Below are 16,190 nucleotides of genomic sequence, written 5' to 3'. Positions count from 1 at the left end.
CAATAAAACTGCACATAAGGGACGGCCTTGAAGGAGGTAACCATTTCCCCTAAAAATCTCCTGTAGCCAAAATGAAGGAATTTTCCTTTCCTGATAAGTTGAATTAGTCCTACAATGGAACTAATTCACATCTGGGGTAAGAATACCTTCTTCTGTATGGTATCTATAACCAGCCCCCAAGTACCCTCCTTGATGGTTTTAAGGAGAATCTTCCTAGGCTGAGAATCCAACCTAGAGATTTCAGATATCTAAAGCTGAGATCAGACTCTGTTTTTTAGACCTAAGACTGAATGATCTATTCAAAGTTGATCTTCTAATAGGCTAGGACAATTATGCCTTGAGCCTTTAACCTGGCTAAAGAAGGTGCCAGAATCTTTCAGAACACTTGTGGTGCTGTGGCTAAACCGAATGGCAGTGCCACAATTGAAAAATAATTTTATATTTCAAACCGAAGAAATTTCCGGTAAGCGGGAAACTTTGGCATATGGAGATATGCAACTCCCCTCCTTGCAGGATGGACACAGCCAATCGAATTATGAAAGGATCGGATGTTCAAGTGCCAATTCAGTTCTCCGAAATCTAGAATGGGTCTTACATCTCTGTTTGGCTCTGGGACCTTAAAAGGTTTGCGCCAAAAAAAAAACCTGTTCCATTAAGGGAATCTCTGATACCACCAACTGGGATAACGGCTGATCCAGAGGCCAGAAAGAGACACTTCTCTTCTCTCCTCCTTCTTCTTTTTTTTTTTTTTTTTTTTCTTTTTTCTCTGGAACCTTAGGAGCATTCTTTGAGGAGACGGGCACTCTTGCATGAAGACTGCCACATCAGCAGCCCCAAGGACCCCACAGGCAGCACCCAAACAGGACCCGAACCCTGGTCCCTCGGATCGAATGCCGACTGGACTATCTGGGTTCTTGAAATTCTTGATGTAACCTAGAGAAAAAAATTGCAGAAATCCCTCTGCTCTTAACGTTGTTCCTGCCATACTTTGAGTATTGCAGGACCTTTCCCCTCACCCAAACAAGTGGGGATGCTCCTTCAGGAGAAGGCCTTGGCATTCTGCTTTATGGGCTTTCTGCCCCACCCCATACCCCCCCACCCCAAGATCCTGGTGCTGCCCCTGGGAACTTTCTCCTGAACCTGACGATTGAGACAGTCGAGACTGCCTAAAAGCAGATACCCCAGGCATAGGAGAGGCTGCACGATTAAAGGAGAACTGCCTGAAACCCTCCAGTGGTGACACACAGACATGTCCACACAATACATGGAAGGAGAGATTCCTGAGAAAATCTCCCCTACCTTATCCTCGCAGCAGGGTTTATCAGAGATAAAAAAAACAATCTTCGCCCTTCACGGTAGGCTCCGAGACCTTTAAAGGGAAACCTTCAGGAATCGGGGGGAACACTCAGGTTATCCCACAATCCTAGACCTGCGAGAAGACCCTACCAGTAAACTTTTATTGGCCTTACTACCAAAAAGTACTGGATCCCAGGGCCCAGTTCTTAAAGCATTCGCAAGCAAAACCTTGCGTCTTCGGGTGACGAGGCCCGGGTACCATTTATTTAGCCCATTACGGAGACATCAGAACGGATCTGATCAGGATGGCTGGCTCTCATCAAAGGATTACTGCCCGTGGAGCTCAGTACAACACATCCTTAACACCTGCCCAACACCTTAGACACTGGCGAAAAAACTGGTGCCTCCCAGTAGTGGGAGGGGTTACATGGGTGAAGTTCACGCCTTAAGGGGTGTGCCAGCACCTGATACGCCGATATAACCCACATAGTTACTATGGCTCTGTGTCCCCTAATGTAAGAAAAGAAAAGTAGTTTCTGTACTGCTTTTTGCAATTTTGGGCTGCAATTTACATTGACATCTGCACAGATGTCTCTGGAATCGCTGCCTCTGTCTCTGGAATCAGGTCTGACAGTGAAATCGTGCGACTTCAGCTGAACTCGCACGGCTTCATTCCCATAGCTCTGTGTGAATCTCAGGTGAATTGGTGTTTTTATGTCTGCCTGTAGTTCAGCTTTAGGACTTCTAACTTGTACTTTCTGTAGACAGGCACACAAGACTTGGGATGAGTAGATATTTCACCATCTGTTGCTCCCAAATGTGAATTTGTGGATGAGGGGCGCTCTTTGTGAGAAGTTCATTCCCTTTTCTTCATTACAGAAAATTATCAGTGCCAGCTGTTGAGACAGAGTTCTGTAATTTGTGTGATAACAAGTGATTCCAATAGTTGCATGTGCCAATATTTGTCTGTAGTTAACCCCTGGACATCTTGATCATGTCCCAAACCAAGTTCAACAGACTTCTAGCAGCTGTCATGTCATCACTCTTGTTTTGTTGAATTACTGTTACTAGCACCAACAAGCTAATACACTGTATGATATATCGGTGCCTGTCAAAACCACTATTTATACTTTATACTTTAAATTGATTTTATTTCTTTAGCTGAACAGTCCACTTAACCTGGAGCAAGCTGCTTACGCTCGAGATGCCTTGGCCAAAGCAATCTATGGCCGTACCTTCTCCTGGCTTGTTAGCAAGATTAACAAATCTCTGGCATACAAGGTTAGAAAAAAAAACAACTTGTAAATTGCATATGAGGAAATGGTTTTCTCTTAGTAGGACTATAGGAAAAACTTTTTTTTTTCTCTCCATTTTGCATAGCGCACAGGAGGAATTTAACTGAGATTTTTTAATTTTATTTTTCTCCATTTGTGTTCTGTTGCGGAGATGTCCCTTCATTTTCTTTCCTATAGCCAAATGGGAAGTAGAAGGAAAATCCCTGCAAATTAGGGGAATTCCTTGGGAACTCCCAGGTCACCAGAACTAGTGTCCCAATTTGAATACTTCCTTCTATTACTTTTCTGGGGACAACCCAAAATTGGAATTTCCTTTTACTTTCACTTTCAATGATAATGGTAAATGGGGAGATTAATAAATAAATAAAGTCGCGCTATGGAAAAATCAAATCTCCTAAGTGATAGAAATATGTGAAATAAATTGAAAATAAAAATTGGAGAAAGGAAAGGAAATATACTGGGTTAGAGCTGCCTGTGCCTGAAGCCCTCACTTCCTTATTGGGGAGGAGAGGGAAATAAAAATGTGAAATAAAAAGGTTATGGCGCTAAACCCTATTAGTGATGAGGTGAGTTAACTTATCAAATCCTAGTGTTTAATCTTTTATATAAAAAGAGAAAGAAAAAGAAAAAAGCTGTTGGTGATACCGTGAAAAAAATATATATCCTAAAGCAATTTTATCCAAAACAAATTGTGTGTGATTAATGTGGAGTCAGCATTCATGTTCCATTATAATAAAAACAAAAAATGAGTATTAAATTATCATATGCGTATCAGCCTACTAAAAACATGTAAACCTTCATTAAATGTGCAAATTAGTGGAAATAATGTTAATATTCAACAGTATGTTAGTGTAAAACAGATTGTGCAAACATGTGTAAAAAAATGTACAAAAAAGCAACTAAAGGTCAGAACAACCAAGGATCAGAAATAATTTAACCATAAAATCGCATGAAGTCGCTAAATGTGCGAATAGACAATATTTTCAACCAATAATCGCATGAAGACGCATCTGTGTCCAATATAAGTCCAAAATTAATATTTGGCTTGATAGTGCTGCCTCTTCAGACTATTGTTGTAATTGTTACAAAAAGTCAATGGGGGGTATTTGATTTACTCGTGCAAATAGTGCGGGCTTTCAATTAGAGAACTTCATCCCCGGTGCGCCACTCTGTGCTATATTATGTGAATGCTCTCACCAGAGTTAATGCCCCTGTGGGGCTGGATGGACCTTCACAATGTAAGCCACTGTGTCGCTCTCTGGCTGCTGCTGGTGCACTGGGTGAAGCTTCGTTGTTCCGTCCGTATGGTATCCAACGTTAATTATATAAGGGAAGACATATCCATAGTGTAATACGTTCTTAACCAAACGTGCGAACAGGCCAAAAATTTGTGCGAATAGACTTTAATGGTATTCGCACAAATTTTTGGCCTGTTCGCACGTTTGGTTAAGAACGTATTACACTATGGATATGTCTTCCCTTATATAATTAACGTTGGATACCATACGGACGGAACAACGAAGCTTCACCCAGTGCACCAGCAGCAGCCAGAGAGCGACACAGTGGCTTACATTGTGAAGGTCCATCCAGCCCCACAGGGGCATTAACTCTGGTGAGAGCATTCACATAATATAGCACAGAGTGGCGCACCGGGGATGAAGTTCTCTAATTGAAAGCCCGCACTATTTGCACGAGTAAATCAAATACCCCCCATTGACTTTTTGTAACAATTACAACAATAGTCTGAAGAGGCAGCACTATCAAGCCAAATATTAATTTTGGACTTATATTGGACACAGATGCGTCTTCATGCGATTATTGGTTGAAAATATTGTCTATTCGCACATTTAGCGACTTCATGCGATTTTATGGTTAAATTATTTCTGATCCTTGGTTGTTCTGACCTTTAGTTGCTTTTTTGTACATTTTTTTACACATGTTTGCACAATCTGTTTTACACTAACATACTGTTGAATATTAACATTATTTCCACTAATTTGCACATTTAATGAAGGTTTACATGTTTTTAGTAGGCTGATACGCATATGATAATTTAATACTCATTTTTTGTTTTTATTATAATGGAACATGAATGCTGACTCCACATTAATCACACACAATTTGTTTTGGATAAAATTGCTTTAGGATATATATTTTTTTCACGGTATCACCAACAGCTTTTTTCTTTTTCTTTCTCTTTTTATATAAAAGATTAAACACTAGGATTTGATAAGTTAACTCACCTCATCACTAATAGGGTTTAGCGCCATAACCTTTTTATTTCACAAATGGGGAGATTAACCCTCTATTTTTCCCTAACTGGGACACTGCAATTAAAACTGACACATGTTCTAATCCATCTCCCTTCTATCCAGAACTAAAGAAAAATGTTGCCTTTTAGTTATACTTTAATGGCTTCTAAGGCTCCTTTCACACTGGGGCAGTGGGTCCGTTGGCGGTAAAGCGCTGCTATTTTTAGCGGTGCTTTACTGTCACTTTTGTAGCGCTATTTGGCAGCAGCGCTATGCCGGCGGTATAGCCGCACTGCCCATTGATTTCAATGGGCAGGAGCGGTGTATACAGCGCTCCTTCACTGCTCCACAGATGCTGCTAGCAGGACTATTTTTAGCGTCCTGCCAGCGCACCGTTCCAGTGTGAAAGCCATTGGGGCTTTCACACTGGAGAGACAGCAGCTGCTCTTTCAGGGCGCTTTGCAGGCGCTATTTGTAGCACTGTAGCGCCTGAAAAGTGCCCCAGTGTGAAAGGGGTCTAAAGGGTTGTTTTGCAGTGGCTGCATTTATTAAATGTTAATAGTTTAGCTATTTGTTTTTGTCTGGTTGTACTAAATTTGTAGATTTTGCTTGTCTTTGTGTTCAGTTAATTTAATAGATGACCTTTTGTAGAAACATGGGATCACTAATGAAGTATATAAACAGGATAAGGAGCATTACTCTGCTATATTTGTTATCTTACTATGGGCCTTTTACAGGGTACAGATATGCACAAGCTTGGGAGCGCATCGGTCATAGGACTTTTGGACATATATGGTTTTGAAGTTTTTCAACATAACAGGTGATACTTTTCTCCCTCCTGTCAGTAATTTCTTTGAGGTGAACCTCCAGCCTTGTTTAAAAATGCACACAGAACTGCTGTATATGTATATTGAATGCTTTGTTTTAAGATGAGAAGCAAACAGGAGATACTGCAGATTTCATGAGATTTATAAAATAGTTGTGTGTTTTGACAGCTACATGAGCTACATGTCCCATCTGTTGTATCCCCTCTGCTCCCAGGCAGCCAGTGCAAGCTGAATGAAGATACGTCAAAATAACATATTAATCTTTTATCCCATAACTGTGCCCAGTATAGGGTAGCAAAATTTTAATCAAGAGGAGTGTGTATAGTAGTTTGCCTTTGCTTGCACAGCAGACCTTGTTCTTGTAGCAAACCACCGTGTTGTCTTGTTCTCTCGCTGATGACTCATAAAATGCAAGTAGTGGGGTTGTCTACTAGAAGACTTTTTTCAATGCAGCTTTTATTTTTTTATTTTTTATTTTATTTTTGGGGGGGGGGGGGAGAGAGAATGTGTTTATATTCCATTTGTGATTCTGTGTATTCTATAGTTACTAAAATTGGAAAGCTTACCAGTCATTAGACATCCATTACAGTAACCATTATTGGTGCATTAGGAAAATTAAGCTTTTTTTTGTTTTGTTTTCTGGAACATGCTGCTTTTTTCCTGCACTGGACTGTACTAGAACTCTGTAAAAAGCATCAAAAACTCACGGGGATGCACCTAAACGCACGAGAAATGCACTGGAACACCCATGTTCTTGTTTAAGGTTAAGGAGAAAAAAAGGGGGGGGGGGGGAGGAATGCACTGGACCGCAACAAAAACACGCATGCAAAAAAGCATCTGGAGCTCATCGAGACTGTGTTTCTATGGTGTGAACTGGCCCTCAGTGTTGGATGGCTGTCATGGTAAAGGACTGCCACTATTTAGCACTGAGAAACATACAGTATCTCTAATCTGTGATTTATTGTAGATCCACTGATATGGGTTCTATTTTCATCTCGTTTTCCTCCCTTTTAACCTGTAGGGTTTATCATTGCTTGTGGTGTTTGCTGCCGTTTAACATACCTTGGTTCATAGTTTTTCAGGTTATGAAGGTACCAGTAGCCATGATATTTTTTTTTTCCCATTTGTGGCAATGATCTGTGTTTTGTGGTGCTATTGGACTAACAAATATCCTCAGCTGACCAAGCTCGGTAGGAAATGGTGAACATGTTGAGTGTTTTCAGTCATGCAGTGAATGACATACATCTCTCTCTACAGTTTGTACAGTTTTCTTTTTATTTTCAATAGTGTTTATTCAAGTTTTCACAACACAGAGTAAAGACCTTGGCATTGATTTTTAAGTGTACAGTTTTCATAGGCTGTGAAACATACAGTTTACAGTTTTTTTGTTTTGTTTTTCGCACACCATTCTATGCTTAAAATTTATCCCCACTTGCATTATGCTCGGGAGTTGTGCTGTGAACCCGCTGTCCCACTCTGCAGCGTGCGGATTAAGACTGTCTTTTTGTTGCATGTCATTCTATGTCTAAAATGAACTACTCTTCCATCTCTACATTTCTCTTTGTATATAGCCAGTGCCTGACTGAACATTCCTCTACTTTTACTTTCACGATACTACATGTTGTTAGTTTTGAATGACTGCCTCCATAAGTTTTAGATATTTTTTATCTTAAATTACAATTTCGTGTTCATATACATTGATATTTAAGTGTTTATAGATAATTACATTTTGGAGGTTTTTGTCTTTTCTTTTCTTGTTCGCACAAGAATTATTGGAATAATTTTTTTCCAATAGATGTGTATGTATATATAATATATCATCATTTTTTTTTTATTATTCTAATTTTAATTTTTTTCATTTTTTTTTTGTTAATTCTAAACCATTCCTTTTTCTGAAACCATTCCTGTTTCTTTAAAATTACATCTCATCTTCTATGTTTGCATTGGGTTTTCCTATCCCGTCATGTTAAATAACATTTTTTCATATCCTTTATTTCCGATTTGATGCCTATTATGTGTGTGACTGCATCCCGTGGGAGTTATTTATTGGAACCAATATTTTATTTATATATATATATATATATATATATATATATATATATATATTATGCACATGTGTCTTTATCCAATATTCACCCTTTTTTTGGGGGGTTTATAAAACTCATTTTCGTGTGCCTTTTGTTTTCTCTCTCCAAACTTTTCAGTTGCTTTTCAATTTAGGCATCAATTAAGGTATAACTGTGTGGGAGGCTTGCTTTAAAGAGGAAAAAAAAATACACCCTGCAAGGCAAAGGCATAATGAGCTAGAATGCATAGCATACTAGCTCATAATGAATGACTTACCTGATATGGAAGCCCCCAAAGCGACCCTCGTTCTCCGCCATCTATTCCGAAGTGACTTTTGGGTATAGTGGCTCCGACGCTGTGATCCCAGAGCCGCAATGATGTCGCTCCCGTGCATGCGCACGGGAGCAGCCACTAACCCATGATCGCCGTTGGCAGCAGCATGCTCAGTGCGCGCCGCTGTCTATGGCGCATGCGCCATAGACAGCAGTGCCTGTCTTTTGCAACTATCTCCTAAACCAGTGATGGCGAACCTTGGCACCCCAGATGTTTTGGAACTACATTTCCCATGATGCTCCAGTACACTGCAGTGTAGCTGAGCATCATGGGAAATGTAGTTCCAAAACATCTGGGGTGCCAAGGTTCGCCATCGCTGTCCTAAACCATGTAGGTTTAGGAGATATTTCTTGCACCTACAGGTAAGCCTTAATCTAGGCTTATCTGTAGGTAAAAGTGGTATGTAATGGTTTACAACCACTTTAAGGATAAATCAACCTTTGATAGGTCGTGTGTGTGTATGTATGTAATAAATAAATTTTATATATATATATATATATATATATATATTACATACACACACACACACAGTGGGGATCGAAAGTTTGGGCACCCCAGGTAAAAATGTGTATTAATGTGCATAACGAAGCCAAGGAATGATGGAAAAATCTCCAAATGGCATCAAATTACAGATTAGACATTCCTATAATATGTCAAAAATAGTTCGATTTTATTTCCATCATTTACACTTTCAAAATTACAGAAAAAAAAATGGTGTCTGCAAAAGTTTGGACACCCTACAGAGTTAATATCTTGTACTGCCCCCTTTGGCAAGTATCACAGCTTGTAAACGCTTTTTGTAGCCAGCCAAGAGTCTTTCAATTCTTGTTTTGAGGTATCTTTGCCCATTCTTTCTTACAAAAGTGTTCCATTTCTTTGAGATTTCTGGGCTGTCTGTCACGCGCTGCTCTTTTAAGGTCTAGCCATAGTTTTTCAATAATGTTGAGGTCAGGAGATTGTGAAGGCCATGGCAAAACCTTCAGTTTATGCCTCTTGATGTAATCCCCCGTGGATTTTGAGGTGTGTTTAGGATCATTATCCATGTGTAGAAGCTATCCTCTCTTTAACTTCAGCTTTTTCACAGATGGCATCAAGTTACCATCCAAAATTTGCTGAAATTTTATTGAATACATTTTTCCTTCTACTCGTGAAGTGTTCCCTGTGCCACTGGCTGAAATACAATCCCAAAGCATGATTGATCATGCTTAACAGTTGGACAGAGGTTCTTTTCATTAAATTCTGTGCCCTTTCTTCTCCAAACGTACCTTTTGCTCATTCTGGCCAAAAAGTTCTATTTTAATCTCATCGGTCCACAGAACTTGTTTCCAAAATGCCTCAGGCTTGTCTATATGTTTATTTGCAAAGTTCAAACACTGATTTTTGGGGTGAGGACGTAGAAGAGGTTTTCTTCTGATGACTCTTCCATGAAGACCATATTTGTACAAGTATCTCTTTATAGTGGAATAGTGTACCACAACTCCAGTGTCTGCCAGATCTTTCTGGAGGGATCGTGAAGTCAAACGTGGGTTTTGAATTGCTTATCTCACAATCCTGCAAGCTGTTCTGTCTGATATTTTTCTTGGTCTTCCAGATCTTGCTTTAAAATGGAAGTAAACCCTTCCAAACAACTTTGACCTACAGGTAAGCCTAGATTAAGGCTTACCTGTAGGTCCAAGTAATATCTCCTAAACCTATATGGTTTAGGAGATATTTGCCCGAAAATGGGCACCGCTGTCTACGGCGCATGCGCCGTAGACAGCGGCGCGCAGGCGCACTAAATGCGGCAAGTCCAAGAATGGATTTGCCAAATTTGTCTACTCCCGTGCGCATGCGCGGGAGTGACGTCATCGCGGCTCCGGCGAATGGCAGCGTCGGAGCTCCGAGACGCGACTCCCGTGCGCATGCGCGGGAGTGACGTCATCGCGGCTTCTCCGCTGTCATTCGTCGGAGCTGCGAGAGACGCCACAACCAAGATGGATGCGGCGGACTACAGGTGACAGCGGCGACTTCGCTGGCTCCTGTGTCAGGTAAGTGACACATAATGAGCTACTATGCGATGCATAGTAGTCCATTATGCTTTACCTTTGCAGGGAAAAAAAGAGGAAGTAAACCCATCAGGGTTTACTTCCTCTTTAACTTCCACTGTTCCCGATGACTGCCATTTCTTAATTACATTCCGAACAGAGAATATTGACATCTGAAAATGCTTTGCTATCTTCTTATAGCCTTCTCCAGCTTTGTGAGCGTCAACTATTTTCAGTTTCAGTTTTCTAGAAAACTGCTTAGAAGTACCCATGGTGCTGATTGTTGGGGCATGGTCAGATGAGTCTGGCCATTTAAAACCTTTGAGATTGACATCACCTGGTCTTCCCAGACGATGATTGAGAACAATCCATGACACTGGCAGGTCTCAGCTTTGCAAAGGGGACAGTGCATGCTATAAATTCTGCAGGGTGCCCAAACTTTTGCAGACGCCATTTTTTTGTTTTCTGTCATTTTGAAAGTGTAAATGATGGAAATAAAATCTAACTTTTTTTGACATATTATAAGAATGTCTAATCTGTAATTTGATGCCATTTGGAGATTTCCATCTTTCCTTGGCTTTCTTATGCACATTCGATCGACTTTCGATCCCCACTGTGTGTGTGTGTGTGTGTGTGTGTGTATATGTATATGTGTATAATATATATAAATACATTTACACACACAGACTTTAATCATTATTTAGGTATGACTAATCACCAACCCATGGTGTGAAACATGTTAGCTGGGTTTCCCTGTACATGAAGTGACCCTGTTGGATTTTAAACTTTACAATAAAGAGGTCTTCAGCAAAGTGCGGCCAACTGGGATCACAATCTGCCTCTTACACTTTAGAGGCAAGATATCAAAATCTCTAGTGCTAACATTGTCTTATCTACAATCTTGGTTGTTGATCCGTAAAGCAAGCTATTCAGTGGGCTTACCGTCTTGAGCTTTACACTATACCCTGTATCCTTATGTTGACTCCATTGTATGGGCCCCAGAGTTCGCCTCCCATGCTAGGAGACGCGTCCCCAACAGGTAGTCGGAGATACCCTGCCCCCCCCCAAACCATGGAGGGGCACAATCCAGGTTCCACAATACCAGGGTCCTGGAGGAAATCTCCATTTTGCAAAAGGGAAGCTAGTGGCTTGTGGGGTTATTTGAATTTCTGGGTCCTCTACAGTCTGTCCCAAATGTCTAGTGACAAGGAGAGGGAGGGGCATAAAATCGTTGTCCTTTCCTTCATCTACAGCCACATAATATGAGAGATTGGTTTAGGATGACAGGAATAGGATTTCATGGTCCTCCACAGTGCCTGGGGTTTCTGGGAGTGAAATTTAGTAAGTTGGGCAGCATAGAAATATTTCTGCAGATCGGGAAGTCCGAGACCCACCTTCGGTTTTGGTGTGAACAGTGTACTCCTGTTCCCCCTGGGCCTCTTGTCTCCCCATATAAACTGGAGAAGCTTTTTTTTTTTTTTTTTTGGAATGTCATCACGTCAGATGTAATGAGCGCCACTGGTTTAGTGCGAAACAAGTAGAATATTCTTGGAAGAATATTCATTTTTAATGCGTGTAGTCTGCCGAACCACGATGGAGGGTGGATTTGCCTTTTGAATAGGTCTACTGTCAAACGTCTATACAGAGCAGGGTAATTGTGCGAGTATAAGGTGTGTATGGAAGAGGTCAGATGTATTCCTAGGTAAGGCAGAGCTTCCGGCTCCCAGTAAAATTGGTAGGATTGTTCGAGAGCTTTCTGGGTGGAGCTCTGCAAACAGATGTTCAATGCCCTTGATTTATCATGATTGATTTTAATACCTGAGATTCCTGAAAATGGTTGCAGAATTATATGGGTTGGGAAGGGAGGTGATGACATAACCATCAAGATATCATCAGCAAAAAGTATGCTTTTATGTTCCCTGTCTCTGCATGCTATCCCCTTAACGTCTGGACAGTTACGGATCTTTATTGCAAACGGTTCCATTGCTAAAACGAATAGCAGTGGGGATAAAGGGGCACCCCTGCTGAGTTCCCCTTTGAATATCAAGGGATCGGGAGGAGTATCCCCTACCATCAAAGATGCCGTTGGTCTATCTTATAGTGTTTGAAGGAGAGCCAGAAAGTGTTTGTCAAACCCAAAGCAGGATAAAACATTAAATAGATAATCCCAGGATAGGGAATCAAACGTGTTATGGATATCCAATGAAAGCAACATGCCCTGTCTAGGTCCTTTCTCCTCCCAGTCAGAATGAATGTCTGAGATTATATATCTGATTCTGCGGGTCTGATCTGATGCCTAGCAATTAGGGACGAAGTCCACCTGATCTAGATGAATATATTGTGGAAGAAAATATTTAAATCTAAGGGTGAGTACTTTTGTAATTTTTAAATCTACATTAATCGTAGAAATTGGACGGTAATCTGAGCACTCTCCGTGATCTTTTCCCGGTTTCGGTATAACATGTATGTATGTTTGCTGCGTTTTCATGCTTAGGGATGTTGTTACCCTTTCTCAGGTCATTAAAGTTTGAGCACAGATGGGGGATCAGGATTTCTTGATATTTCCTATAATAATGACCCGAGAAGCCATCTGGGCCTGGAGCTTTAGTGGGATGTATAGTTTTTATGGCCATTCTGATCTTCGTTTCCGTGAATTCTTTATCCATAAGTTCTACACAAGTGAATGTTTCTGCCTTTGTTTGCGAGAATTGATCTGGCTTGCTATACAGTTTAGTGTAGAATTTATGGAATTCCTTAATCAGTTCAGGATTTTGTATGGGGTGTCCCATGGGTAGTCGCAATTTTGGCAAAGTGGGCGTGTATCCGGGGTACCAATTTCTGGCCAGCATTATGGTTGGTTTGTTGCTATTTGTTTTGACCTGCAAATACGTTTTTCTGCTTGGATGGTTAGACTTAGGATTGAGGCTAGACTGGCACTAAACCTATGTCTAATATCAAACTGAGGGCCATATGCTGCTCTTTCATGAGCCTGCCTAGGTCAGCTTTCAGTTGTTTAATCACCTGTTTCCAGACTCATTTGGCCATGGCCGCTAATTGAATAATTTTACCCCGTAGAGTAGCTTTATGAGCTGCCCAATTTATCGCAGGGGACATATCCGAAGAAGTTATCCCGAAAATAGGCCTGTAATTCGGTCTCGATTTCAGCATATAATATGGGATCATTTAATAAGGCTACATTTAAAGCTACATGAAGAGGAGTGTGGTTTAGTCCAAAGGCCAGTTATTGATAGTTTAATAGGGGAGTGGTCCAACCAGGGGATGGACAAAATGTTCACCGACGTTATGAACAAAACTAAGGAAGTATGTACAAAAAGTGGTCTATACGAGAATATGCTGTACTTGCGAAAAGTGTGTAATCTCTAGCGGAGGGGTTTGTCTCCCACCAGGCATTGATTAAATCATATAAGTTAAGTAGGCGTGCCACTTTACTGCTACTGCTGGATGCTTGCTTAAGAATCATTTTAGTAGGGTCCGATCTAACGGAATATTGCTATCGCCACCCAGGACTACCTGTCCCTGTACTTTGGGCACCAATACCTCAAACATCTTGCTAAAGAACTCTACCTGTCCAGAATTCAGAGCGTAATAAGAAATAAATTAAACCAATTGGTCATGAAGGCGTCTCACCGTCTTGGTATATTGGAAATTTTTGTCTACAGTGATGGGTGTGAAATGGGTCTGTTTAGAGAAACTGACACCTCCGACCTAAAGATGAAAAAACAGTTAACGGGAACTAAACTAAACTTCCATTCTCTGAACAGAAACAAGGAAAAGGGGCACCTCTTAGTATGTATCATAAAACAATATCCACTCACATAGAGGAAAGAGGAGTTGCATTCAAGTCTGTTAACTAAGCTGAGGAGATGGAGTGGGACTGCAGGTCCTAGCAGATCCTGTGGGGCTGGCATCACATCAAGTCCAGGGAAAGGTGGAATGGCTGAGCACAGCAGGGCTTCCTTCAGTGATCAAGGCTTATGCAGACTTGTACGTCTGCATAAGGAACCTCTGCTGAGGTGGCGGTGCCTTTTTAGGTCCCGCAAACCGGTCCGCACGCCTAAGGTGTTTCTGTATTTGACTTATTTTGATAAGTTCATCTACAAGGAATGGAAAAGTCTGCAGTGGGCCTTTTCAGTCCCAAAAAGAATGGCGGTGTGTTACCCCTTTTGAGGAGAGCCTCCTGAAAAAATGGACGTCTCCTCCGGTCGTTGACAACCCCCACCCCCGGTATCCAGGTTAAATAAAGTAACCATGATTCCGGGACTCCTGCCTTCAAAGACCCTACCAACAGGAGGGCCGAGGCAGTGGCCCAGTCCATGTTTGCGGTAGTGGGGTCAGCGTTACGAACTGTGCTGACCATGGCCTTGGTGTTGCAGATGCTTACTGAATGGGCAAAGTTGTTGCACCATGAATTGGAGAAGCAACCGTCTCCCACGGTCTGCATAGAGCTGGCAGACCAGTTGTTCCATGGCCTTGAGTTTGTCTGTGATGCGGCCCTGGATACGGTCCTGCCCTCTCTCTAGAGCGTCTGTATCAGCAGTGGTGCTACAGCGCCTGATTTGGCTGAAATGCTGGTCTGCGGACCAGGCATCTAAAAAAAGCACTAGTGGATTTGCCCACTGGTGGGAAGAGCACATTGCTCTCATAGTCTAGGAAGGGTAAAGGGCCACGCCATAGGCAAGGGCCCTCTTTTCCCGCTCAAACTGCTTTTTCGCCCTCCTGGGACGGCAGGGAAGCGTTCCCAGTCCAACAAGGCGCCTGCTGAAGGACAAAAGTGTCCCTGGTTTCGCAAGCCAAACAAGTCTGCGAGCAAAAATGTTAACGCATGAAGGTTTGCCGTCGCCCAACTCTTGGGTGGGGGGGGGGTCGCATTTGGGAGTTTGCAGCTCGGTGGACCTCTGTCTGACCAATGGGATACAAGAGCGTTTCTTTCTTGTCCACCAAACAGATTTTTTTTTCCCTCCAACCTACCTCTACTTCCGGTTTATTGGGAATCCCTGTTCGGGGCAGTACAGGACCTGCTACTGCGCAGGGTGATGGTACCTGTACCGACGCTGGAAAGGTTTCAGCGATTCTACTCCAGTCTGTATTTCCCAAAAAGGAAGGGTTATGTCCAATCCTGGACTTGAAGGCCCTCAACAGCTTTGTGAAATTGCAAAGATTCAGGATGGAATCAGTTCACTCCGTGGTCGCTGCACTCCATCAGGGGGACTTCCTAGCATCCCTGGATATCCAGGACGCGTACTTACATGTACCTATATGCCTCAAGCATCAGAAGTTTCTGCAATTTGCAGTCGGAAGAACACCACTGGTTTGTAGCTCTCCCTTTTGGCCTGGCGCCAGCACCCCGAGTCTTTACCAAAGTGTTAGCTCTAATTCTGGTGCTGTTAAGGCAACGTGGAATCATAATTGTGGGTTACCTAGACGACCTCCTCTGAGGGCAGCTTCTGCCTCAGAATTAAGGGAGGATGTAGCAATCACCATGCAGACTCTCTGGGAGTTTGCTTGGGTGCTGAACCTAAAGAAGTAGATGTTAGTGCTGACTAAACGCCTATAGTACCTGGGTTTACTGTTGGACTCCTCAGAAGCGAGAGTTTTTCTCCTTTCAGACAAGCTGCAGACTCTTCAAGCTGCGGTGAGTTTATTTGTGAACTGCAGGTGGTCATCGATGCAAATTCTGGGCCTCATGGTAGCCTCTTTCGAAGCGGTACCGTGCGCTCAATTTCACACTCGAGTCCTACAAAAGGAGATTTTGTCAAAATGGGACAAATCCCCTTTATCCCTGGATTGTCAAATTCGGTTGAGCCAGCTAGTCTGGGATTCCCTTCTCTGGTGGCTGAAGTTTCAGATTCTTCGGTCCGGAAGAGTGTTCCTTCCTCTCCATTGGACGGTGGTCACAACTGATGCCAGCCTAACTGGTTGGGGGGGGAGTGCTTGGAGTACAGTTAGCCCAGGGCTTTTGGTCAAGGTAAGAATCCCAACAGCCGATCGATATGCTCAAGCTTCAGGCGATCAGGCTGTGCCTCTCCACATGGTCAATAAGGCTACAAGGGCTTCCGATCAAGATCCAATTGGACA

At 42.2% G+C, this 16,190-nt stretch overlaps 1 protein-coding gene across 6 annotated transcripts in view; it reads left to right on the top strand.

Moving 5' to 3' along the window:
• The window catches only part of MYO1C (myosin IC), a 352,367-nt gene that overhangs the window by 226,017 nt on the left and 110,160 nt on the right, over positions 1-16,190 (top strand). For all 6 annotated transcript variants that reach the window (XM_077480547.1, XM_077480549.1, XM_077480545.1 and 3 more), the window contains exons 10-11: positions 2,458-2,577; positions 5,581-5,663. In XM_077480547.1, the coding sequence (XP_077336673.1) occupies positions 2,458-2,577; positions 5,581-5,663 (203 nt within the window). The remainder of the gene's footprint in view (positions 1-2,457; positions 2,578-5,580; positions 5,664-16,190) is intronic.

This window comes from Lithobates pipiens, unplaced genomic scaffold, assembly GCF_037356315.1.
Source record: "Lithobates pipiens isolate NorthernLeopardFrog02 unplaced genomic scaffold, aLitPip1_a1.2 Scaffold_16, whole genome shotgun sequence".
Classification (NCBI taxonomy): Eukaryota; Metazoa; Chordata; class Amphibia; order Anura; family Ranidae; genus Lithobates; species Lithobates pipiens.
Note: the sequence above shows the minus strand (reverse complement) of the source record. Positions and strands in the feature narration are given on the sequence as shown.